The sequence below is a fragment of the Plecotus auritus genome (assembly GCF_963455305.1).
Source record: "Plecotus auritus genome assembly, chromosome: 6".
NCBI lineage: Eukaryota > Metazoa > Chordata > Mammalia > Chiroptera > Vespertilionidae > Plecotus > Plecotus auritus.
The window spans coordinates 60859581-60887544 of NC_137773.1; the positions used below are offsets into that span (position 1 = coordinate 60859581).

The window sequence follows — 27964 nt, forward strand, 5'->3', positions numbered from 1 at the left end:
GAATCATTGATTGGCTGCCTTCTGAGCCTGCAACCCGAGCATGTGTCCTGACCTGGAATTGAACCATGACCTCCTGGTTCATAGGTCGATGCTCAACCACTGAGCCACACCGGCCAGGCTCACACTACACTTTAAAAGCAGGATGCACACGTACTAAGTTATTACTGATCTGCCAGATTAGTTTTTAACTTGTTAAATAATCACAATCCCTGCTCTTTCTGAAAGCTGGCATTTATTAAGCTTACAGAGTTTCCCATGTTCCTGATGTTAGTTATAATTTCAGGGGTTTCACCTAAGTTAGAGTAATACATGATTACTCTCATTGATTGCTTACTGTTTGTAGTATCCATATATCATTCATTTAGTCCATCCATGCTGACAAAAGAAGTGGAAAATGTGAGGAATAGGCTTTTTGTAAAATGTCCAGTTACTTACATATAAAGCACCAAAGGCCAGTGATGATAATGTGGTGTGAGCTCAGCGGTGTGATTAATGGGTCCCTCTGTACCTGAAGTTCAATTGTAAAAAGAACCCGTCCACCATGGGTTGTCTTAAATAGTTCAACATTATATTTATAATCTTGTACAGAACTGAAATTAAAGTATTGATGTTATTATAAGCATGTTGGTTTAGGAATGTAACTTCTTAAAATATCATTTCAAAAAGAGCTGAAAGCATCTATAAAGTTGATAAAAAAAAGTTTTATTTTATATAATTGTATGGATTGCTATCTCATGAACATATTATTTATAAAAGGTAACAGGGCAAAAAAAATAAAGCCCACCAGGCATCTACAAATAACCACCTTCAAAAGGACTAAGAGGAAAATAAAAAATTGGTGCTAGATAAGACAAAGGCAAAGTCAAAGAACTGCTCAAAATAATAATAACAATAATAGGTCATTTGGTTATGACATTATTAATAACCAATTTGACTAATTCCATTGCTCACTAATATATAGTGACTCTTCTGGTTATTATAAGATCCAAATAATGTAATCTATGATGAAGCTACTCTGGACTGTCTACAATAGATACTAAATGGAAACCCCAGAATTCACCCAGAGTGTCTTCTGAGTGTGAAAAAGTGCCATGTGTACGTAAAAAAAATTTTAAATCCAACTTTTACCCACACTGAGAATTTTAGCAGTGTCTTCCCAGTGTAAAACCATGTCTTATCACTCCACTATATTCAGAATTTGTACTAATCCTGACAGAAATTGAAACCAGAGTCTCCATTTTATGTTTACTCAATAAAGGGCCTTCTTTCAGAGCTGGTGCAAACTGATAAGTTTAAACAACCAAAATAAATGAGTAGGTAAAAGTATTGTTTAAAGCACCCATTTTCATTGCTAGCGCTGTGAGGGTGTCAGTGGAAGTATCTGTCACTCCATGGATGTCAAGGTTGATCCAATGCTGTGTGCTCGTGTTTGGAATGACAATGACCTTCTTAGAGAAGTCACATCACTGGGTTAAGGTAGACACTTGTACATACTTATTAAAACAAGTTTCCTGCCCTGGCCAGTTTGGCTAAGTGGATGGAGCTTCAGCCTGCGGACCAAAGGGTCCCAGGTTCGATTCTGGTCAAGGGCACGTATCTCAGTTATGGGTCCTGGTTGGGGCTCATGCAAGAGGCAATCAATCGATATGTTTCTTTCACATCGATGTTTCTCTGTCTTTCCCTCTCTCTTCCACTCACTCTAAAAATCAATGAAAAAATATCCTTGAGTGAGGATTAAAAAAAACCCAACAAGTTTCCTAAAAAAAAAACACCCCAAAACAAGTTTCCTTAGGAGTTCAATGAGGCAATGTTATTAACCTAGTGTGCTTAAAATGTACAAAAATGCAATAAAATATATATCTCTAAAATATACTAGTCAGATTTTGCTCTGATTGACTACCCAATTTGGGCAAATTGATTAGATTTTCACAAACAATAATCTGAAATATAAAATTAAATTTGGGTTTAAAGTTTCTTGACATTATCATAAACCTATGATATCTATTAATTGGATGGTAATAAAAAAAGACACAGGATGCTGGAACTGACCCTTGACTGGTTTGACCCATACTAATTTCACATATCTTGCCAGAATTAACTATATTTTTAAAAATATAGTTACACTGTGCAATTATAGAGGTTAGTACATTTTTCAGACATAAACTCAATGACATGTTGCTGAAGTTGGCTTCTTCTAGAATTTGAAGTTATTTTAAATAGTGAATGAGAATATTTTTAAAAGATCATAAAATATTGCTTCATTGAATCTCATCAAAGTAAGACTCCAAGACCCTTATACTTCTCAAAACTTCTAAAGTCCATTATCTGTTTGGGTTGAGTGAAATTTACAGGTCAAAGTGTTCAGCAAAAATCTTAGCTACTTAGAGAAAGAACTGAGACTCTTCTGAGAGTCACACATTGATGAGAAACAAACTTAAAATAACCAAAATAGGCAGAAACAGTGATTCAGAAAGTGGCAATGTTGGCATAACTATCTGACAGTCACAAGTTGTGGACCACAAGTTGAACATGAATATGTAAAACAGCAGTGGAAACAAACAAAAATGCCATATTAGGCTGTCCCAAAGAGAATATGACAGATAAATCTGTTGAAGTTAGATACCACGAAGACCGTCTTTTGCCAAAGCTCTATGCAGTGCCAGGATAGCATAACAGCGGTGGTTAAACACAGCCAGACAGTTCTATCGTTCACTGTGGGGCAAGACCTCCCTGATTTGGAAGCCTGCCTTTAAAGTTAAGGGCATAGTTCAGAAGGCACATACTAGGTAAGGGATTCTGACAGGGAGGATGGGCCAGGTTTTGTTATTCGTTAAAACAGCCTTTCAAACACAAGGTCCCAAATTCAGCAGCAGATGTTTGGTGAACCTTATCTCCCCTCAGTGTATATGAGAAGCAGTAAAATAAATAAAGCTTTTATTCTTTGTTTCTTTCCTGGAATAAAGTATCAGGTGGCATAGATGACCTGAGGACTCCCCATTTGCTAGATTGCTTTAAATGTCAGAGTTTGAAAATTAAGGATTAACTGGAGATTGATATTACGTGAGTGGGAGTGATAAAGTGAAACTTCTGCATTTTGTGCCATTACCTCTAGCTCGAGGATGTCAACAAATACCACGTAGAAATCACGCAGAATGTCATCTTGGACGGGCTGATAGTGACTTCCTGGAAAGCTGAGATGAGGAGGACATGAAGCGTGTCCCAACACCGAGTGCGGTAAGTGACATCGGCCACAGATATTTGCTATTCCCGTTTTGCTTGTTTAAGTGACCTTAAAGATCTCAGAGACATACAAAGGTGGCAGATGACCCCCACTACCCATTCTCCCTACCTATATACTACATGCAAGGGAGCTGTAGTGAGAACAAAAATGAGCTTTGAGGACATGTGAACAAGTAGGGGACTTTAGCTGAGAAATAAAACGTTTGCTCTGTCATCGAAGATTCTTATGCCTCTGAGAAGTCCCCAAGAGTGACTCGATCTGGCTGACGTGGGTCCACAGGTCACCAAACAACATCTCCTCAGGACTGTGGACTCTCGCTGCATCCTCCTGACAGGTAGAAGCCAGTTTATCAACCTCCTGGGATGGTGTAGATGTAAAACACCTGCTTTGTTTGCTGTCTTCTCCGTGAGACACTCGCCTTGAGAAACCTTCCTGCTGAGTGCAGGTGACCTATCACTGGACTAATCAGAGGAAATTATCCAAGGCTAATGAGGTAACAGTGTGACCCAGAAGGAAACAGACAGAACAGCTGCCTGATTTAAACCCTGAGGAATGAAGCAGAAAGGTAACAAGGACGCAGAGAGCATGGCCAGAGTGACCGTAGTCAATGAGAGGTTGGCTGAGAGGAGGGAACATCCTTTGATTAGAGGTGACTGTATCCTATGGCTCCTCCACCCTCGGCGATGGATGTCAGCCAGGCCTTTCCCTTGGGCTTCTCAATAGCACATTCTTCCAAGTACAGGTGATGCCATCCCTAGGAAGAGTGGGCGTTGGGAGAAGCAGCAGAAGGTTCTTGTGTCTATGTTGATTTGAAATTAATTAAATCTGTATCCTCTTCATCCTCTGTTGGCAGGCCCAGTGGGCTCCCCCGGGCTGCTCCTCTTGGAGAACATTAGCACCATTCAGTTTTAGGATTCATTATCACTGCAAAAAAACAGAACAGTCAGTGTGTTTCCAAGAAGCTACCCAGAGCTGGTCACTCCACCATGGAGGTGACTCATGAGAGCATAAACAGTCAGCAAGCCAACAGCCTTCAGTTTACAATTTCTAAAACAAAGGTCAATTAGGATATTTTATTTGATCCCTGAGAAGAAAATCCATGAAGGCCAAGAAATAATCCCTAACTGTTGCTGGAATATCCTTCCCCCGTGCTGACGTGGAGGGAACCAGATGCAGTCGGGGGTTCCCCTTTTAATTAAATCTAATCCCATTCTCTATGAATAAATGCCAATTGCCTTTTTTTTTCTTTTTTAAAAAAATTTTCATGTGTTGTTTTCCCTGAAGAGTTTGTGGCTGGGGCATGATTTCCCCCCACCCCCCACACCCATTTTGTTCATATCCATAGGATCTGGAGGTGCCCTCTAGGGGTCCTTTAGAATCCAATCATCAGGCATCCTGGGGTGTGAGTTGACATTAATTATGGACGTGGTATTTGGACATGACCATGCTGGCTGGCTAACTTGTGCTTTGTTTCTAATGTGGCTATCTTTGCCACATATCTGGCTCTGTGGCTTTTCCCCAGTAGGACCAAGCCACTATTCAAGTCTCCTGGAAGGCAGGCCACTCTACCTCTCCTCTGCATCTCTCTTTACTTTGGTGTCCCTTCACTCAAATCCTAGCACAATTGAACTTGAAGTGACCTCTATCTCCAAGCAAGTGCCTGAATGAGAATAATCAACATTACCTGGTGTCTCCTTAGTTTATAGGCATACATAGTCAGCAGGAGATTATTCTTCTGACTCCTGCTTCGGTGCTCTCCTGCTCTGTGAAACACCCCGTGTTCCAAAAAGGACTCTGAAGCAACTTGATAGGTATAGACAGATAGATCCACGAAAAAGGAGGGAAACGTTGTGTGTGTGTTTGTGTTATGAAGATGGGGAAGATGTTGTGATAAGGAGGGACGATCAATGGGAAAGAAGGGGCAAGGCAGACATTGTCAAAAGGACAACTTCTGTACCAAAACTTATTTAAAATGGAAACCTAATTGAAAATTAAGACCTTTTTTCCTCAATCCTCACCCGAGGATATTTTTTTCCATTGATTTTTAGAGAGAGAGAGTTGGGGGGGGGGGAGGAAAGAGAGAGACAGAGAGAGAAAACATCGATGTGAGAGAGACATTTACTGGCTGTCTCCCTCACCCTGACCACGGACTGGGGATCAAACCTGCAATAAGGTACATGCCCTTGACCAGGAATTGAACCTGAGACCCTTCAGTCCAAGGGCCAAGGCTTAGTCACTGAGCCAAACCGGCCAGGGCTTTTTATTTTTTTAAATCTGAAGAGTAGATGTAACAACACACTTCACTTAAAACACCCTGAGCAACTCTTAAACTGGGCCAAGAAGTTTCATTTCTTGGAAATTGGTGGTAGCAAGATAAGATTTCTAAAATCCAGAGTTCATCTCCACAGAGCATGTCTCTTAATTCCATGTTTTCCTTTTGTTTACCTTAACATTTCTGCTGCTCTAAGCTGAGTGTATGACAAAGCTGGCTAGGAATGAGCACAATGTCTTTTTTGTCCACAACACTGATCCATGTCCAGCAGTTACAATAGAAGTGATATTAATTATATAACACCAATCCATATTCATTGTTGAAAAAATAGAAAATACAAATAAGCAAAACAAAAATATTAACAAGCTCACAACATTTAACATTTTTATGTTATCCCATGCATTTTTTGGTTATGTTTATGCCTGGGTATTTCACATCTTGTGTTGCTCTTATGGTAGTATGAATGCTGGATGTGCTAACAGTGGCTTTTTAGCCTAGTAGGTAGAGCACAGGGTCCGATGGCCAGATCTTGAACCATGGCTCAGCCACTTCCGTTTTCTGTTCTCATCTCATCTGTAAAACATACCTAATAATACCATGTACCTTATAGGGTTGTTGTAAAGAATAAAGGAGACTCTCAGATGGAATGGGGGGGGGGCAGGAAGAGATTAACCAAAAAACGTATATGTATATATTATATGCATAATCTATGAACACAGGCAATAGTGTGGTGAAGGCCTGGTGGAAGGGAGAGGGGCGTGGGGTGAAGGGGGTCAAAGGGGAAAAACAGGGACATCTGTAATACTTTCAACTTAGATAAAATTTTTAAAAAAGAATAAATGAGAAAATATAGGTAAAGTACTATACCCCAGGCCTAACATACAGGCATTTGAATGCATGTTATCATTATTAGTTTTTAAGCCGATAGCACTTGGTATTCCCAGGCAATCTCCTATCCAAGTGCTAACCAGGCCCGACCCTGCTTAGCTTCTGAGATCTAAGGAGATGGGGTGTGTTCGGTGTGGCATGGCCATAGACTGCATGCTATTCTTATTTTATTTTAAAGATTCTACACTAGCAAATATTTGTCTGTGAAACAGGAGCTGGAACATTGCCAAATTTCCAAAGCCTTTAAGAAACCATCTTCTGGAACAATCTTTCGATTTTTGAGCAGAATGTGCTTAAATGTGGTTTCTTTAGAACACTCTACAAGCATTTTGAAGGCTTAGTGTGTGACACTGCTCACCAACCAGAACTCACTTACTTAAAGCACCAAAGAGCTCAGGAGCTCACGCATGGCGCTTCCACCTACAGCTCTGCACACCCTGAGCAACGTGACAGACCCCACGACATGGGACAGTCCCAATGTGGGCACAAGTTGCTTCAGCTGTGGGGCATCGTGTCATTCCCAGTGTCGCAACTCTCACATGCAGACTTTCAGCAGTGGTTCCACAGCCTGTTAGTAAGTCAACAACCTGGGATCTGGCCTACCATCTGAGCCTGGAGGCATTCTCTCTCTCACGCATTCCTTTATTTAGTTGTGCTTCCTGCTGTCTTTGTGGCTATTTATCATCTCTGTGAAATAATCAAATAAGCCCAGACGTTTTAAATTCTGGCAAATTCTAGAGTTCCCTGTTAAAAATATCTTGGCAAGCTGCCCCAGAATTGCAACAAATAAAATAAGTCATCTTGCCTCAGACCTCTATTGCTTGCCTTGATGTTAATTCGTTAGGTCTTAGTAACTTATTTATGACAGCAACATTAGTGAGTAATTTTTCTAGGAGTGTATATAGATATTTTAAGAATATGGGACAGCTTTCCCCAAAGCCTGTGTAGTAACAAGCCTACAAACTATAAAAACAAATTGAACGGATTAAAACGCATCATCTAATTATTTTTAAGAAAGCACTTAATTGGAATGCTACCAGTTAAATGAGGACAGATGCAACTCTGACACCTTGTTTCATAACTGCCCCTTTGTTGCTGTCAGGATCAGATAAGCCATCTTTGTTCTGATCAGTTTATCGTGTAACAATCCCTCTTTATGACCACAGTTAATGTTCCCCTCTCTTCGAAGATGACAATAAACCTACGTTAAACCTTTCTTGCGATATGATGCTCTCTAACTTGCTTTTTGGAGAGTTCGGAGTTCAATTTAGCACAAAGTCACGTAACAAATAGATCATGCTCCCTTTCTCTGCATCAATATAATGTCCCTTCTCCTTCCCAAAAGAGGCCTGGTCCGGGTGAAATTACAGAGGTCACGCATCTGGCTAACATCAGAGTCAGGCCTAGAATTAGTCCAGAGTATATAGATCATGCTCATAGTGTAGATTTAATCTGGGCCACTATTCAAGCAATGCTGTGGTTTATTAAATTTAGTACATCTTCCCACCCTCCTCCCCACACACCTGCATTTTAACAGTGTTACTTGAAGTTATCATCTTGTAGGATTATAAACTGTTCCATTGTATCCCTCATAATACTTAGCTTAGATTTAAGGGAAGCCAGTTGGCACTTAATACACTTAATATTCAATCCTTCTTGACTTATGACTTTTGATGGACTAGAGAGGAAAAGAGGAAAGAGATCATAAAGAAAATAATCGGAAGTGTACACAGAGATTTACTTGAGTGGAGAGGCCAAAACAATTCATGCAAAATGCCTGTTTTCTTGCAATTAATGGTTTGGGTCTCGTCAACGACTGCACTACATGATGAACCATCATCTGCCAAATTCTTTCATGTATTAGCCTCATAGTAGCTGGCTTTCTTGCTGCTAAGGGTTATTGTTGTTGTTTTTTGTCTCCAATTTGTCTTTTAATTTATGGAACATCTCTTTTATTTTAACTAATTAATAAAAGAAAACGAAAAATGCAGTTTTAAAAGAAACTCTTCTCTAGATTAACCTTTATCATAAACTGATTGTATAAACTTGGACAAGTCAACTTCTCTGAGTTCCAGGTTTACGCAGATGAATTATTTCATTTTCAACTGGTTGTCTTGGCATGATGTAGACAGTGCCAGACACATATTAGGTGCTCAATAAATGTATTTTGAAAAATTACATCAACAATTGTACTTTCTCAAAAAAAGAAAAAAGACAAAGGGAAGGGAAGAAATAAAAAAAAATATATTAAACCTGGATTTTCCTGAAAAATATCAAAGTGATTCATTTTTCTAATGTCATTGAATTCAGACATGAATCAATAAACAATAGTTATCTTGCCCTGGGCTATGCTACTCTGTGGTTAGAGCATTGGCCGAAGGGTTTCAGGTTCAATTCTTGATCAAGGGCACATACCTGGATTGCAGGTTCTAGTCCAGGCCCCTGTTGGGACATGTGTGGGAGACAACCAATCCATGTGTCTCTCTCACATCCATGTCTCTCTCTCTCTCTCTCTCTCTCTCTCTCTCTCCCTGTCTCTCCCTGCCTTCCACTCTCCCTAAAAATCAATGGAAAATATATTCTTGGGTGAGGATTAACAACAACAACAACAAAAAAAAAACACCTAAGCATTGAACTTATAGAAAATGCTATCTATATAAGTGTCTTATTGTTGTTATTACTGTACTTAACAAAATTATAAATCCACTTGGAGGGTACCTAATCTAATTTTCCTCCTAATCTTTTCCAATGATTTACTGTGGCCAACAAGCATACAGGGAAAGAAGATAGGCACTTGGCTAATATTTGCAATTTCTTTTCTACAATTATTCACCTAAGCTTGCAGAGATAAAAACACCAAGCTTTCAGGAAATCATCTAAATATAAAGGCCTCGGAAGAAGGAAGAGGCTGGCTAGCCTGGAAGCACCGTAATAAAAAGGACTCTACCTTGCTTGCTTTTACCACTATCTAGTGGCACTCAGGAAGGTGTTGTGAGGGTAAGGTAGACAGTGAGGGAGTGCATTCTTTAGAAAATTTAAACAACAATGAAACCAACTCAGTGGGTTTGTTTTTTGTTATCACCATGAGCTGGCAATGCTTAACAATGTCAGTGATGAAACCTCTCCAACTCTAAGGCAGACCTCTCCCACCACCCGGCCCCACCCCTTGGACACTATTCCACTGACACTGTTCCCAATACCTGAGACAATGCCTGGCACATAACAAGTATGATTTGCAGGAGAAGGTGATAATTCGAGAAATAAGAATCTAGAACTCAGCCTCCCCTACAATTCCTTTGTCTTTTCATACTGAATTTTTTAGAAACGTGAAAACCATAATATAAATTCCCCATATACTTTGTACATCTCTGGCCCTTATTTAAATCCTATGCAAACTTTTAAATGAGGACAGGGCTGGCTAATGGGATATGTGGGGAAAGTTCAGAAAGACCTGAGAGTATGAATCCTAACAAGAGAAGGTTGAAGGGTTGAAGTTTCCGCACACAATGTGAAGCATTAAGTTTAGGATGGTGACCAGTTGAACTCCCTTTCCCCCAAAGCACAAAAGACAATATATAACAGAGTTTCTATGTCAGGCTGGCTTTCCAGCATCAAGAAGGGCTTAACTCTGTAAACAGACTCTGGAAGTCATCATTAGCAGAAGGATGGGGAAGTGTGTTTTCTACTGAGATCAAGCCTCAGTGACTACAATATACTTTCTGAAGCATTAGAGTCACCTGTAACTGCTTAAATGGTAGAGGAAAGGTGACTCATGTTGGTAAAAGCCAATGGGGAATTTGGGGGGGTAATGATGTGTCCAAGTAGGTTAACTGATTGTCTGGTGGGGGATCTCACTAGTGGGGGAGTCTGTGCCTGTGTGGGGGGCAGGGAATATATGGGAAATCTCTGTGCTTCCTGCTCCATTTTGCTGTGAACCTAAAACTGCTCTAAAATTTAGTCTTTTAAAAAGCCAGTTGGCAATGGAATACTACGCTGCGGTAAAAAGGAAGGAGTTCTTAACATTTGCAACAGCATGGATGGAACTGGAGAGCATTATGCTAAGTGAAATAAGCCAGTCAGAGAAAGATAATATCACATGCTCTCACTCATTTATGGAATATAATGAACAACATAAACTGATGAACAAAAACAGATCCAAAGACAGAGAAACATCGATCAGACCCTCAAACCTCAGAAGGAAGGTAGGGGAGGGTAGGGGTAAGGGAGAGAGATCAACCAGAGGACTTGTATGAATGTCTAACCAATGGACACAGACAACAGGGGGGTGAGGGCATGAGTGGGGGGGGTATTGGGAGGGTAATGGGGGAATGAGGACACATATGTAACACCTTCATCAATACAGAAATTTTTTTAAAAAGCCAATTGGGGGGTGGGGGAGCTGTTGCCAGAGCGTAGAAGAATTCTTTTCATTTGCATGATGGTTTAAGACTTACAAAGCGGTTTTTTTCTCTCATGAGCCCATGAAAATGGAAGAACAGGTGTCATGATTTCAAGATCAGGAAACTGAAGCTCAGCAAGTTAAAGTGACTTGTCTTCGCATAAGGAACAAATGACCATTCAAGTCATGTCTTAAAACTAGTCCTCTGATTCTAAGTCCAATGACCAATGCACTCTCCACCTGTATCTCTTAGGATTCACAAGCTTCTAGAGAAAAGAACAAATCTTATTTCTGCCCTAGATTACATATTCAAAGTTCTGAAACACCTGAGATAGTGGAGCCTAACAAGAGGAGGTTGAAGTCTTTGCACACAGTGTGTGCATTAAGTATAGGGTGGTGACCAAATCCAGTAAAAGTAAATTTCACCGATTATCAATGTAATTAAGACAGTAGTAGGAGAAAGAAATGTAAATGAAATCACAATGGAAAGTAAAAATTATCTAAACTATAAAATTATCCAAACTATATGCATATCCTTTGAAAAGCTCCAAACCGCTAAGCGGACTGTTCTGAAATTACCAACATTAATGGGCCAATGCTGGTAATGGAGAGGAATCAAACGTCTCCAGGTCATTCCTAGAAGATCAAACAAATTCCTCATTTCTCAGATCAGTGAGGTTCAGAGAAGTCACCTGGAAAACCAGGTGCAAAAATAACGCCCACCCGACAATCTAGATGTGCCTGGGCCTTAGGACACAGCCACTTAGCCCAAAAGACAGTGAGTCTATGTACCTCAATTTTAATTTATTAATAATAATAACCGCCTGACCGGTTTGGCTAGTGGGTAGAGCATCCGCCTGCGGACTGAAGGGTCTGGGGTTCGATTCCGGTCAAGGGCATATACCTTGGTTGCAGGCACATCCCCAGTAGGGGTGTGCAGGAGGCAGCTAATCGATGTTTCTAACTCTATCCCTCTCCCTTCCTCTCTGTAAAAAAATCAATAAAATATATTTTTAAAAAATAAAATAATAATAATTCATACTTGTTGAGAGCTTATTTTATGCCAGGCTTTGTTCTAAGCACTATATTTTCTTAGTTTTTGCTGAATAAAAAATACATTTGCTTTGCAATATTGTAACACCCTTTGAAGTAACCAGAAAGTGCCCATGGCACCAGACGTGGGACTTGCCACTCTGGTTTTATAACTCTGGTGCTGGCTTCATAGAGAGGAATGAGTGAAGGCCTGACAGTCATTCTGTGAATTACAGCCAGATGGTTCTGGGCCATCAGAAGAAGGTAATCGTTTCCTTTAAAGATAATAATTTAGCCCTAGCTAGTTTGTTCAGTGGATAGAGTGTCGGCCTGCGGACTGAAGGGTCCAGGGTTCGACTCCAGTCAAGGGCACATGCCTGGGCTGTGGGCTCAATCCCCAGTGTGGGGTGTGCAGGAGGCAGCCAATCAATGATTCTCTCTCTTCTTTGATGTTTCTGTCTGTCTCTCTCCCTCTCCCTTCTCTTTGAAATCAACAAAAATATATATTTTTAAAAAGACAATAATTTAGGATAAAGCAGATCTCCAAATTAGTTAGGGAGTTTTGCTTTAAAAGTAGAAATGGGCTAGAACTTATTTCTAAGAATATTTAGCCGAAACCGGTTTGGCTCAGTGGCTAGAGCGTCGGCCTGCGGACTGAAAGGTCCCAGGTTGGATTCCGGTCAAGGGCATGTACCTTGGTTGCGGGCACGTCCCCAGTGGGGGGTGTGCAGGAGGCGGCTGATCGATGTTTCTCTCTCATCGATGTTTCTGACTCTCTATCCCTCTCCCTTCCTCTCTGTAAAAAATCAATAAAATATATTAAAAAAAAAGAATATTTAGAAAATATGATTTCTAAACTTGCTCCATCATACAAGGCTCTAATGTTAAGCTTCAATGCTGTTAATAATTTAAAAAAACAAGAGAGACAGGCATATGAAACCACTGGCATTTTACATCATTTGACAGTACCCATCAGAGATACAGTACTTAGATATTTATAGGGTTTTAGTGATGACTTGAGCCCTATACTGGACATACCTAGTGGCTCACTTTTAGGTAAGATAAAAATGCAGGGGAAATATTCCTTTGTAATGTCCTTTGTGATACTCCCCCTAGCATTTTTTCTTTTATCTGTTTATTAATATCTGGTGTCTCATTTAGATAAGTCAGAATCTTTTCTGAAGCAGCAATACATTTTAACATGCAAATACCTGGTGAGGTAACAACAGGTAACAGCTGCGATAAGATATATAGACTCTGTATCAGAGCAGAGGTTTGCCGCAGTAAGATTGCGGTGGTTTGATGTGGGGACAGATACTATAGAATAGTGACTTCTTCGGTAAGGTTTAGGGAAAGGCGCAGAATAAGGGTCCAAAAGACGAACATCTGATTGCTCCAATAATCGGTCTTTTCCTGCAATGCTCTGACCTAGGGCCCCAATGATAAGTGGCTGCTCTGTGAAGATGATTGGCACAGGACCTCTGGTCAGCATGGAGGGAGCGAAGGTGGGTGCTATTTACCCTGCTCTGAACATTTATTCTGTTTATTCTGACAGAAGTGTAACGTCTCAGTCATGGGCTCAGTCAAGTTCTCTGCTCGCTGGTCATCTCGAGTCACCTCTGTCAACAGTTCGGTGCCTTCCAAATCACAGCAGTGCTCTGCGCAGCAGTCCCTACCCGTTGAACTGTCAATCCTGTTTCCTGCGAGCACTTCCCACGTCCTGACCAGACAATTTTCTTATCAAAACACCTCAAACATGGTAATGTCTATCCTCACAAAAGATAATATAATTTAAATGAGATTGTGGAATGTTAAAAGACACCCAAGCCCCATACACTAAAATTTTCTATCAAGCAGAGCCACCTAGTGGTAGAATGAAATTTTTTTAAAATTCTCCTTTAATTTCTCTCATATAATAATCCCATCCAGATGGGGTTCTCTCTTTCCCTCCCTCCCTCCCTCTCTTTCTCCCTCCCTTCTTTCCTGTTCATTTTACTCACTCCTGTTTTCAGCTACCCCCTTTGAGACTATCACCTCTATTTTCCTTACCGAACATCCACTCATCCAAGATAAACAAATCTACAGTTCGTTATAATGAGAAAGTTTTATAACTGAAACAGAAGCGGACTTAAAAGTCAGTGTCTCTTTAGAAGGGCAAGAAAATGTCAATACTAAATTATTTCTAAAGATAAAGAGTAACTATTTACTTTGTACCTTTCTATTTTCCAAAACTCACACTTCCTTTTCTCCACACTGCACACATATGCAGCCATGGAAAATGTCACATAAAATGTACAGGCAGAGAGAAGGTGAGCAAAAGTGCTCTGCTGGGGTCTCCGGTCCCCTCCCGTTATGTACATGGAATCTATGGCAGAAATTAGAAGTACCTTGGGTTGTGGTTTGACTCCTTTTCTTCTTTTAAAGTAGGTAAACATTCACTGTCGGCTAGGACAGAATGAAAGCAAATGCATTGTTAGTCACTGAAATTCTGTTTTCTATCCATAAAACTCACACAGTTAAACATCACTTTTCCCCAGTGATTTTGCAGAAATGGCCTCGCCAGGGAGTTGCAGAGGTTCAGAGATTAATGGTGGCAAGGCTCTTGAAACGGACAAAGCACTAAAGCACAGATGCAAGACTTCAGTGTGTGTCTAGCCCTGTTGGAAAGAGCACAGATAATGGTGGCTTGGTCATTCAGTCCCTGCAGAACCCCACTGTGGCTCCAAAAGCCCGAATCTGCATGATTCAGGATGCTCGCTGGAATAAAACGGCTTCACCTGAGGTCCTGATGTGCCAGGAGAATGACTCCAATCAGGATGCACCATCAGAAAGAAGCAGGTAAAGTGGGGAGCAACTAACCTTAAAGTCATCAGACGTCCGTTACACCACTGCCATTTTTAAGGGAAATAAGGAACTATTGGGTCTATCACCTGTGTGTCAAAATAACTGCTTTAGTGTAGAATAGAAATGCCTTTTCCCCATTTTATGCTTTTAGTGAGTGTACCAGGATCATGGGTTTGTATTTAAATGATCTCACCAAAAGGGAATACACCAAAAGTTTAAGAGAGGTCGTCTTTGAGTGGTGGAATTCTTTTCCATTCTACTTTTTTTAATTGTCTAAATTCTACTGTGTATGTATTTTACTTTTATAAACTAAAAACAACAAAATGAATCTACTTTAAGGATTGTTCCCTTTCCTCACATGCTTTCTAGAGTCATTCAATCCTCAATATTGGATTACGAAAAACTTCAAAATTATGCAAGTTAGTTAAGTGGTTCTAATCTTTTGGAAAACTGGTCTTGATAAGCCTCTGGTACAATAATTCTAATAACAAATCTTTAAATTATATAAACTCCATTGTAGATTGTTGAATCTGACAGACCCAGGGGTATTTTTTATGATAAGTGTTAAAAATACAAATGATATGACAGTATAAATAGTGGGTTTTATTAATTTAAGCTGAGCATTAAAAATAATTTATTGATTTTTAAAGAAATTAGAAAAACAGCTGTCATTATTTTTAAGTCCAAATATTTAGTGAAAACCAAGAATATATACTGCAATTACTGCCAGATATTAATTGGAAATTAGGTTATATGGGAATATTTATATCACTATTTATGTTAGTGCTGTCCAGTAGCTTTCTTTACAGTGATGGGAATGTTCTAGATTTTCACTATAGTAGCCACTAGCCACAAGTGGCTACTGTGGCTAGAGTGACTGAGGAACAGTATTTTAAATCTTATTTTTAAAATTTTAATCTCAATAGCCACATAGGGCTAGTGTCTATTGTATTGGACAGCATTGATCTGTCAACTATATTTGATAAAGTTTATAACCAGATGCAGATTAAAATCATAAATCTCTAAATATAAGGTGATGCCGAAAGCTAACTTTTTCCAGATAATTTGGACTCCGATTTCCTTGCCTGAAAAAAGACCATTTTCTTCTTGAAAAAGATCATTTGAGAAACTTGTACAAAAATAAAAACAAGCAGCAATGATGCGATTATTAAACTGAATATTTAAGGATGGTCAGACCCAAGTGTGTTATCTGTGTGTACCAGAGTGTATGTGGACTGGGCTCACACGGTTCCACTCCAGGATTTATGGGGGATTTATAAAGCTGTTGCAGCCTTCTGTGAGTAGAAAGGACAGAAAAAAAACAAGGTTACCACATACCATTTCTATGCATGCTCATCCATTTATCAAGCTCTTCCATCTCTATTTCCATAACAGAGGGTGTGTCTTCCTCAAAAATAGGGCTAGAAAGAGAGCAAAAAGCTTGCTGAAAGAAAGGTATGGTGGGCTGAATTTCTGTGGGGGCATCTAGCATGTTGTCTGTGAAGAAGATGAACTTGATTCAGTGTCTTACACTCCAGGGTAGATGAGCCTGTGCCCTGTTCAAATGTACCAAACTCTAACAGGGAGAAAATAACAACAATCTTGACCTAACACTGGTCCAAAAATGGAGGGCGCATAACCCAGCACAACCCAGTGTGTTGAGGGGGCGCGGCGGGGAGGGAGGTGAAAGGGAACCGGAGACTCTGCTCCCCGGAAGGCACACAGGGGAGCACACAAGGCTTCCACTGTGCGCTCCTCCAGGGAGTTGCCACATTTAGCATGTTCACCTTGCTTAATTTCACTTCCCTTTCTTTGGTGTTTTTGATCAGTACCCCCAAGTCAAGAGGCTACAGTCAACGAATTGCTTGCATCACTTCTCCCTTCAATTCCCATGCTTTTCTGTCTTGGAGAAAGCGAGCAGTTTCTTTGAGAAATGCACTGCCCTCATTTGCCAGGGTTTAGAGGTTAAGAGCACCCAGTTTGGAGAAAGAAGCCCCTGGTTAATGGAGGTGGGGACGAGGAGGGGGGTCACCAACTCTGAACAGCTGCAAAGGTGTTACACCTTGAATAGGAAGCAAGCCAAGTGTCTGGAGTAAGGCCGCTGTGGTTGGGGTGGGGGCTGGAGGAGGATGTGGGCATCGCTCTAGAACATCCTCCCTCCCGCCGATTTTTCTTCCTTTCCCCTCCATTCCCCTTCTACCAGGGATCTCCTTCCTTAATACCAGCTGAAGTATCTTCCCTGGTGATAAAAATTTTAATCCAAATAAATGAAGCAATGTCTTTGAAAACCACCCAGCGTCAGAATATTTACGATGCGTTTGGAATTGGCAGCAGGAGTCAGAAAAAGATTCTTTTCTGAACAGAGGACCCTGTCCTCAGCCCAGATCCCCTTCCAGGTTGAGGTTTGAAGATAGGAACATCCTTCCAAAGGCTGTAGACCACGACAGGCTGTCTTCTGGGGCTCAGGAAGCAAGAGGTCCCCACAAGGAACAAAAACTCATAAGGACTGATGGTCCTCTAATCTGCTCCCCTCCCTTACGTCCTTGTCCACGCTGAGCAGGGCCAGAGGGAGTGGGGAAGACTTACACTTTCAGGTTGTCGCCTCCCGGTTCATCTAAAAGGGAATAAACATAAAGGTCATGCTGGCTTTGTTTGTCTGAAACAGCTTTTTATTTCAACAACAGCCGAAATCTGCTTCACAAAGAGAACAGAACGGCCTGAAGTAAATTGCGTTTTTAAAGGAGCAATAATTAACCTCTAAATCAAACATGTGCTGATTGCCATATTGAAATGAGGTCCCAATCCATTGGAAATCTGTTTTTTTTAGACATGAGGTGCTCCGAAAGCACTCACTTCAGCTCAGATATTCATCCCTCTTTGTTTTCTCCACACAAAGAGGACCAACAGTGGTAAGGGGGGAAGAAAAGGGTCTTACAAGAGGGCTCGCTCCTTGGCCCCCTGCTCCAAAATGTCCCAGTTCAAAGCACTGCTTTTCATCGACTTGTGACACACTGAACCCAGCACTGTGACTGTCCCTTGGACCAGAGTAAGATGTGGGGACTCCATCCAGAGCTCCCCTCGGAAGTGTCCTGGCACCTGCTCTTTGCATGGCTGGAACCCTCACTTCTATCCTCAACTTACACACTTTCCTCAGGGAGGCCTCCCCCAACTCCTCTGCCTGAAGTAGGGCCCATCTTCCCTACTGTTCCCCAGCTGAACACTTTGCTTGCTTCCTTCATAGCATTGGCCCCAATTTGTCACTGATCGATTCATCTGTTTAATTCCTTTCCATCGGTTTTTTCCAATAGACCATTGCTCTCAAAGGGCAGAGATTGTGTCGGTCATGTTTGTCAGAGTGGCCCTCTCCTCCCATCCATCCAGTACAATACCTGGGAACCACACAGTATTCATTTACTGAGTAAATGAACAGATCGTAATCTGGATTTTGTCCAGCGCTGGGTTAAAGTCATGGCTGGTGTTTTGGACTTAACATTATCAAATAGTGAAACTTCCAACAAGTCTGCTGTTCCTTGCTGTTGGCTGAGGTAAGAATCAGACCACAGTTTGCAAAGCAGCTGTACTGCATGCCTGCTTCCAACAAGCCAGGTTTTCCCTGCCTTTCCCTGCTTTTCCTGCTATTGGTTGAGGTAAGAGTCAGACAACAGTTTGCAAAATGGCTCTGATGCATGCAGATCAGACTCCAAAGGAACATGTGGCAGGAGTCAGAGCCCAGCGTCCCAGCGCATGTTGTGTTTTGTTTGGCAGGAGGATCGACGCACCCACAGAAATGAGGCTGTGACGTCAAGCAAGCGGATAGCATAGGCCCGCTGCACCTTTTATGATGTGGAAACCAGTAAGGAACAAACCACTTTGTAGAGGTCCACCAAATAGTTGGATGTTCCTAACCCTTGGCAGTCAGAGGCCTCATTTTGTCTGGTCTGCAGAAATGCAGGTCCCCAGTTAGGGGACATAACCAGCAGGCACTTGGAACTGAGCTCCTGGCCGCAGCTGGGAGCGGCTGTAGTTTTCTGTGGGTTGGCAAGCTTGAATAGCATTGCTAATCCAGGAAAGCTGGGCACAGATGTTAAGTTTCATGCCATCACTGCTTACCTTGCAGGAGCTGTAGGTTATGTCCTCCTGATTCCCACCCGCTGCCCCCAAATAGGGATCTGAAGATTCCTGCAGAGGCCTGACTCCTCAAAACTTTGGAGGAAGGGGAGATGTACATCGTATATTTTATATTTATGTACACCATATATATATATATATATATATATATATATATATATATACACACATACATACACATACATATGTGTGTGTGTATGTGTGTGTATGTGTGTGTGTATGTATGTATCTATACTAATATATATTTTTTTCATCTAAAATTTACATGCTGTTTCCTTAAGGGCTTTTACTATAAATAAAGCCACTACAGGTGACCCATAAAAATCCCCTGTTTTGTCATTCCCTCTCCCTCTTCCCTGTTTAATACCCCCCCACCCTGCTAATTTCTCAGGGAGCAAGTGTCCCTGGAGCCCCATTGTCTAGGACATGGATTTATCTCTATAATCTGAGCGCCTGCAGGCTTTGTGGTGAGTAAAAGCCAGCCCTCACTGCAGATGATGGAAAAGTTTAAAACCCCATTACCAAAGTGCTCCAGAGGCACCAAATGGGAAGCTCCTATAATCAGTATTCAAACAGAGCAAAAAGCTTTCTGCAGCCTCATCTCCCCTGCTCCAGGACCATTACCCCTGCCCCAGCCGCCATGGCAACAGAGAAACATCTGGGAGAGAACACCAGAGCAGAGCATTAAACCAGGAGGAAGACCAATTACTTGTCCTCAGCAATCAGGCCATGCCCGCTCCACTCCACCTGGCCTAAATCTCTTTATTAATAGCCACCTACTCCCCTGCATCCAGGAGGCAAAGGTTGCTCTTACACAGCCCCTCACCCTCACTTGCTCCCATTTTCCCTCCCATCGCCTCCCGTTTCACATCCTTCCACCCACTTTGTCCTCCTCTTTTAGTTCCTACATTGCACCCGCTTGGCCTGACAATGCCCCCTCTCCCGCAGCTACCCTGTGCATGGGATGGTGGGATTGCTGGGGTGCAAGGATGGGGGCAGAAGCCCAGCAGAGGACTGGCTTGCTTATCTTGTTTCCGTGCTGAACAGTGAGCAAGGGAGACAGCCTCTTTCTAGAGATTTACTGAGCAGAGCCAGGTGTCATGTGGCCACAGCCTGTTTAAAGTGATGGTTTACTGCCAGCTGTTTCCCCTGCAGCTCTTTCAAAGAGACACAGCACACCAAGACATTTAATAATAACAACTGCAAATGCAATGCCTGGAGGTGTAGGAAGAATGTTCTACACAGCATTTCCCTTTTCCTGGACGGGAACCTGACAGGCCCAAAGAAAAAAAGCAATTCCCAAATGGATGAAGCGTTCTTCCTAAAAATGTTGGCCAAGTCATTGCCAGTTGTCAAATATTTAAAGACTTATTTTCTGGTGTAGAAGAATATGTGAAGAAAGAAACCGTGTGTTTATTGCTAAGCCTGAGGGGACATCATCCATGCCCTCCCACATAACAGTCCTTTGGGAACTTTTTAAGTCCCTTGGAACTTTTCTTTTTCCTGGAAAACAAATGTATTTAAATCAGATTTTGTGAATTTAAATACTATCCTTTTATTGGCTTGCTTATGATATTAAATATGAATGGGTAGAATTCAGTGGGCAGTCATCATTAACCCTTTAGCATTCAGTTTGTCTGAGGAGATATGCAAGTGTTAAGCAGTTAACCACCTGTGTCTATATCAAAGGAGTGGATAGTAAAAGAAAATATTCAAGTCAAACTCTATATATTTATTTACTTATTTTGTAATAAGCAACTTCTTCAAAATGCTAAGCTCTCTATGTTGTGTTTTCTTAAAGTAGGGCATATTTAAACTAAATAGAATGTGCCAATTTAGTAAGGCTATGTGAAAATTTTGTTTTTTAATCTCTGAGAATAGGTGTTCTTTAAAATAAGTTATAACGTTGTTCCATTTACTCAACAAACATTTATTGAGCAGCTAATCTATATGTTGGGCCAGGCACTATGTTATGTAAAAGGGATAATAATAATAAGCTAATACAATATGCCAGGTATTGTTTTTTTAAGCCCTTTCCATAGATGAATCCATTTAATTCTCACAACAACTCTGTGAGGTAGGTTTTGAATTCGTCCATTTTACCGATGAGGAAGCTGACAAAGAAGTCACAGAACTAGGAAATGCAAAAGCCAACTAGGCAGTGTGGTTCCAGAGTCTGTCCTCTCCACCTCCATGCCACACTGTTAAACAGATAAATAAGACAAGTTCTTGCCTCTCTTGGACCTTAAAGAGAACGTAACCTATTAAGAAAGACCAAAAAAAGGCAAGTCTCCAATTTATGCCAATGCAAATACTGTGCACATTGTGACCACAGCCTATGCGAGCACAGGAGAGGTGGTGATTGATTTTGCCTGAGGAGTGATTACTCAAGGCTTCATGGAAACTTTAGAAGTGAGCATTGAAGGATGGGGCTGCAGTTTGCCAAGCAGACAAGAAGGCAATCCAGGCAGAAGGACTGGCATCACCCAGGCATGAAGGCATCCTGAAAGTACAAGCCCTGCTCTGGGAACAGCAAACACTTCAAGTATGGCTGCAGTGTAGGATGCATGGGCCATGTCTGAGGATGAGGCTGGTTCTCACTTAGATGATGGCTTCTGAACGTTGAGATTCCCACAATAAAGTTCAATGAAAAAACCCTTTCTGGATTTAGAGCCTAAGAGTATGACCATTTGACTGGATACCCCCAAATTCCTCCCAACCCCATGACCCCATTAGGTAAAACCAGCTGTGGGGCTATATGGTTTAGGCAGGAAATTCTCACCTTTCCTACTAAAAACAAACAAACAAAAAATAGGCCCATGAAGCTGTATACTTTTTCTTTTTCTTTAGCTTACAAAGGAGCTCCCATGTGATCATGGTTAGTAGGTCACCCTGAAATTTCAAGCAATGGAGGAACATGTGTATTTCCTACTTCCTTGAAATCTATTATATCAGCCCCTATCGTGAAAGGTAACGAACTTCAGTGCTTCTTCCCCAGCTCACATTTGCTGTACCTGAGGGCATAATGGGAAAAGACCATTTACAGTTCCTGCTGAGAGCTTGAAGGCTTTCCTGGTGCTAGGACAATGAGCAAGGCCTGCAGGCCAAGGGCACGATCTCAAAGCCAGAGATGCCTTGTTAATGGGTGTGAGGGACATACAGTGAGTTTTGTATGCACATATGAATATGTATCTTATTAGAGAAATTCTCATCCCTTGAGTGATCTTTGGAGTGACTAAAGTCTTCAACTTAAAAATCTAATTGGTGCGCTGGACAGTGTTGTACAGTGGTTAGAGTGTCGGCTCGCACACTGGAGGGTCACAGGTTTGATTACTGGTCAAGGTTTTTCTCCCTGGCCCTGGTGATATATCTCTCTCACATTGATGTTTCTCTCTCTCACCCTTTCTCTCCCCTTCTCTCCCTCCCTTCTACTCTCTCTAAAAATCAATGGAAAAAATCCTCAGGTGAGGATTAACAACAACAAAAAAATCTAATAGGAATCATTTTTTACCAGCATAAGCCAAAAGTATCCAAGTCTCCTTTGGACCTAGATACCCTAAAATCTAGTATGTGATGCTCCTGGAATAGGAACTGAATACTTTCAGAGTGAATCTCTGACCTGGTGAATTTTCCATGAGACTGGTTTTCTAGGAGATTGATGATAACAATCTTTAGCCAAGTAGGACTTTGCTTATGAAAGTTAGCATAGCTTTCATGGGAATAAGAACAATGCATCACCCAGGCCTTTTCAAGATCAAATTGGAATGTGGCATGGGGGAGAAAACAATATCTGTGGCAGAAACATAGGTGGAAGAATCCATTCTTGCAGAATGATGCCATGGTCTCTGCCTTCCCAACCCTGACCCCACTGCTTCACCATCCTTACCCTTTCCTCCAACCGTAGGAACATGTTACATTGACCTATTGGCCAAGATTATACGAGGGCATTATCTGATTAGGTACAGAGCTGGTAGCTGTGTATATTAACTTTCAATTTAGGCTAAAAACATTCTCTTTTTTAAAAAGAACAAAATATGGCATTTTTAAACTTTGGAAAATTTCATTGAAATATGTCATTCATGACTTTTTATTAGCCTATATAATAAAACCCTAATATGCAAATCGACAGAACGGCGGAAAGACTTGCGGAATGACTGGTTGCTATGATGTGCAATGACCACCAGGGGGCAGACACTCAGTGCAGGAGCTGCCCCCTGGTGGTCAGTGCTCTCCCACAGGGGGAGCGCCACTCAGCCAGAAGCTGGGTTCATGGCTGGCAAGCATAGCAGTGGTGGCAGGAGCCTCTCCTGCCTCCTCTGCAGGTGGGAGGTAAGGAGTGAGGTGTCCTGGACTGCAAGAGCCCTGGACTGCGAGAGGGATGTCTGACTGCCGGCTTAGGCCCAATCGGGCCTAAGCCAGCAGTCACACATCCCCCAAGGAGTCCCGGACTGCAAGAGGGTGCAGGCCAGGCCAAGGGAACGCAGCCCCCGCACCCCAGGGCACAAATTTCATGCACCAGGGCTCTAGTTTTATATAATCCTTGTTGCTTAACTTAAAACCTCTCAGTTCCTTTTCCTATCCTATCCCCAACTCCAGGCAGGTGTTAGGATAATACTCACATGTCTGTAAAACACTCAGAGATCCTTGGCTAGAAGGCAGCTCTGTGTAGAAGCAAAAAAGTATTTTGTTTTAGTGTTTGGCCATTGACCCATGAAGCAATTGTCTGGGATTGGGAACACACAAAATATTTACCTTGCTTAGCTTTTTCTCTTTTATAGTTGATTACAATGAGTACCACTGATATGAGTAGGAGTGCCAAGAAAACCAACGGGACCAACACCATCAGTATAAGCTCTAGCTGAGTATCCTCATCAGTGAGGGTATAATTCCCATAGTCATATTCTATTTCTGTGGTCAGTGCAGCAATTGTACTTATAACAGTAGTATCTTCATCTGTAGGTTCCACTTTCTGGGTGACATCTGTTGACTCATCTTCTGACTCTTTTTCTGCCTCAGAATACTCTGTGAGAACACACACACAAAATTGAGATTGCCATGGAGACAAAGCTAGTTAGTTATGTTTTCAATGATATTTTAAAATTTTTTCTACATGCATCCAGTGTTAAACTTGATTTCCTGAATTGGACCTTCCAGTTCAGTGTGATACAGAGTTTTGAAGTAACATAAATGGAGCTCAAGCTGGGAGTACATTGAACATGGAATCAGAGTCCAGATAAACCTCCCACAAATGCAGGCAGTTTAGCCTTGACCGATAATTTAGATACATTTAATCAAAGGCATTAAGAACCTTTGCCCTGTCATGGGTGATATTCCGCGACATCTCCTATAGGTTGTCATGTTTTAATAACATTTCTGAATAAATCGAAGCCTGTATGTACTGAAAGGTAGGTACTTGCCACATAACACTTTTAATAAAAGGCTACCTATCAGTGGAAAAGAATTTTTTGAAATTGCGGTGACTGCTTCAATTTCAGCGTCAGGGCTCACATTCTGCAGAGAAACGTGTCTGCCTCTGAGATTATCTGACAGAATCCTCCTGGATTCTAAATAAAAATACAATGTGTACTTCCTTTGTAAAGTGAAATTCTCAAGGGGAATTCAGAGATTAAAGAAACGGTACCAATATTTAAAAATATTTAGTAAAATGAATCTTTAGAACTTCCCCTATATAGAAACTCTAAGCAAGTTAATTCTGTTTGAACTTCAGATTGTGTTGGAAAACCATCCTGTGGTTCATCACAGCACTGGAAAGGACTGTTATTTGAAAGATCTTTCCTTGCCTGGCTATGTGGTGGTCATGGGTAGGTGGGCTAAAGGTTTTCACCTATCATGTTACAACGTTGCCATCATTCAGTTGTGGCCCATGGAGGAAAATAGAATATGAGTTTAGGCTACAGAACACTTATCAAATGAGTTAATTTTTGTGAAAGCTCTTTCTAAAGTGTTATGCAAATGGAAAAGTTGGCTGTTTTAAACTATGCCCTTTTACTGCAGGCTAGACCAGTGCTCCATAGAATGACCTAGTTGGCCACAGCAGAGGCAATCCAGTAGATTGTCTAGATCAGTGGTCGGCAAAAACTCATTAGTCAACAGAGCCAAATATCAACAGTACAACAATTGAAATTTCTTTTGAGAGCCAAATTTTTTAAACTTAAACTTCTTCTAACGCCACTTCTTCAAAATAGACTCACCCAGGCCGTGGTATTTTGTGGAAGAGCCACACTCAAGGGGCCAAAGAGCTGCATGTGGCTCGCAAGCCGCGGTTTGCCGACCACTGGTCTAGATGCATAACTGTATGACAACGGATTCCTCTGACTTGATTTATAAAACCTTTGTTTGATCACAGTCTAATTATTTTGGTTATATATATAAACATTTCCGTTTTCCCCAAGAGCAGGGAATCCACTTGATAATCACATGAGTGATCCATGCAATGACAAACTGCAGAATATAACTAACTGGTGCTCCTCACCTGAATGTACCAAAGCAGGATTAAAAAAAAAAAAATCTACCATTTATTGATCTCTGTCTTCTGGATTAAGTGACTTTGTCCTATATTTATGTCTTTGAAATAAAGTAAGTCAATGCTGTATTCACTCAAGCTTTGATATATCACATATCATCCTGGGTCAGGAAAAGATATTTGTCTACCAGTGCAGCGTCCTCATTAAACTCATTCGCTTACAGGACTGCTAGAACCAAACTGCATTCTTTACTGAAAATCCAGGCCACTGAAGACCTGACTGGCGGGGGAGGGGTGGTGGTGAAGGGGAATATAGGGGAGGGGTACGTACACAAGTGGAATCGGTGGTAATGACCCTTTCCCTTGAGGTCAGTGCTTATGGATCTTTCTCAAACATCCAGATTCCCCTTTTATTTCTTTTGCTGTCTTCTGCTATCGCTGTAGCTGCCACTACCATTCCAAGCGAACCTTTCTAAAGAACTTACTAAGAGCCCAGTCCTGTGCTCTGCCTTTTAGCTGGATGAATTCATTTTGTCCTCACCACTTTTTCAGATAGAAACTGGGGCCAAGAGGTTACACGACTTGCCCACGATCACAGAGCTATCATGGAGGAGTGAGGGTTTGAACCTAGGAGGGCTGATCACAGAACCTGGCTGGAATGTAATGATTACAAATCATGAAGTGGTGAACAAGAGAGGGGACCTCATATTCTTGCCCATCATTTTCTAAGGAGGTGGCTTCCTGGCTTAAAGGGCAAGGGAGAGGAAGGGTTCCCAGAAGCCTCGGCTTTGCCAGAGCTCTCGCTAAGCTTCTCAGCCCAGACCGCTGTGAACAAAGCTGCCCGGGATACAGGGTCTCTCAGAGCCTCTCCAAGGAAGGCCAGCAAGTTCCCAGTGGAACACTCAGCGCACTGAGTCACCACTTGACCCGTGGCCCCAAAGAAAAGAAAATGGGAAAATAAAAAAGCTAGCAGGGAAAATGAGGGCTTTCTGACGATAGGAAATGAAGGAGAAATGGAAAGAAGGGCAGCAAATGGTCCTGGGTTGTGTACATTTATTTTTCAGCATAAGAGACAATGCTGGTCATTGGTAGCCATTAGTGGCCTTTTTGAATGAAAGGGGCCAGAACTTCTCTCTACAATATCCCTCTCACACATATGTTTTCCATGTTAAACATCATTTACTCAGTAAGATTCTCTAGTGGCTAAATAAATGAGAATCAAGTCTCTCTTTCTTTTCTTTACTCTGCAAGCCATCATCTCCAGACTCTCCTATGACAACCTTCCTCACAGCTCTCCCTGCCCAAACCCTCCACAATAGCTTCAAAGTAATAAACAACAGCCACTGACATTTATCAGGTGCTTAGTATGTGCTAGGTACCAGGATAAACATGCACTACCTAATTTAATCTTCATAACTTTCTTGTTCATATTTAAAATATATATATTTTTATTAATTTCAGAGAGGAAGGAAGAAAGGGAGAGAGAGAGAGAGAGAGAAACATCAATAATGAGAGAGAATCATTGACTGGCTGCCTTCTGCACATCCCCTACTGGGGATTGAGACTGCAACCCGGGCATGTGCCCTTGATCAAAATTGAACCCAAGATTCTTCAGTCTGCAGGCCAGAGCTCTATCCACTGAGCCAAGCCAGCTAGGGCTCTTGTTCACATTTTACAGTGTGAAGAAACTGAGTCTTGAATGTCTCGGGCTGGAGTATAACCCTGTCATTTATGCTGTTAGTCCCACTGATACATAGGGTTTTTGAAGCTGCATTCCCTCGAGCATAGGTGCCCAGTGACAGTGAGGGGCTTAGTCATCACTTTTCACTTAGTAAGTGTGGGAATTTGGACAAATAATTTACCCCTTAACGATAATGTTCTAATCTGTACAACAGGAGCGATCCCCAAGTTCCCATCTAGTGCCACATCTTTATGTTGATTCTAAAGCCTTGATCTTGTTTTTCATTAGAATTTTTGAATAGGTGCTGTACACATGGTACTAAGCTCAGCAAGGAAATTTCTCTACCACCCTTTCCCCAGTTTGTTACCCTCCCTAGAGATAACCACTGTTTCTGCTGCCTTCCCAAGAAACTCTGTGCCTATACAAGTATCATTTCTTGTTTTATGAACACAAATGGTAGCAAAAGAAGTTAAATCTTGTTCTGCCTCTTGTTTATTTCACTTAAAATTTGACTCAAATATTCTTCCATGTCTGCATATAGAAAGCTGTCTTCTGTTATTTGGAAGTATCATAACCTATTCCTATTAATAGAGATTTAGGTCATTTCTTTGTATTTTTAATGATGCTACAACAAACAGCCCTGCACACGCTCCAGTTTACACATTTGCAAGTATTTTCTGCAGTGTATCTCAAGAGGGGGGCTGCAGAGAAGGGGGTGTTGGGTGTAATGGGAAGGGGAACAGCATCAAACTACTCTTGGTGGTCCGCTCTCACAACTTCTCCAAGACAACTCTAGCTCAGTTGTCATACAAGAGAACTGGCAGAGATGAAGTCAGGAAAGGGCTGGGTAAGCAGGGAGTCTATGATGGGAAAGAGGGGGAAGTTGTAAACATTGGGGATCAGCCCCAAGAATTTGTGCCAGAAGCATCAAATGTCTTCAAAGGGAACAGGAAAACCAGGTGGGCCATAGAATCAAATCAGTAACCAGGAGGACA

At 41.5% G+C, this 27964-nt stretch overlaps 1 protein-coding gene across 1 annotated transcript in view; it reads right to left on the reverse strand.

Moving 5' to 3' along the window:
* Positions 1-682: 682 nt before the first annotated feature.
* TMEM154 (transmembrane protein 154) overlaps positions 683-27964 on the reverse strand; it is a 40929-nt gene continuing 13647 nt past the window's right edge. The window contains exons 2-7 of the mRNA XM_080672246.1: positions 23557-23826; positions 23424-23465; positions 17263-17290; positions 16015-16097; positions 14220-14277; positions 683-4165 (exon numbers count right to left, since the gene is read on the reverse strand). Of these exons, the coding sequence (XP_080528372.1) occupies positions 4150-4165; positions 14220-14277; positions 16015-16097; positions 17263-17290; positions 23424-23465; positions 23557-23826 (497 nt within the window). The 3' untranslated portion in view covers positions 683-4149. The remainder of the gene's footprint in view (positions 4166-14219; positions 14278-16014; positions 16098-17262; positions 17291-23423; positions 23466-23556; positions 23827-27964) is intronic.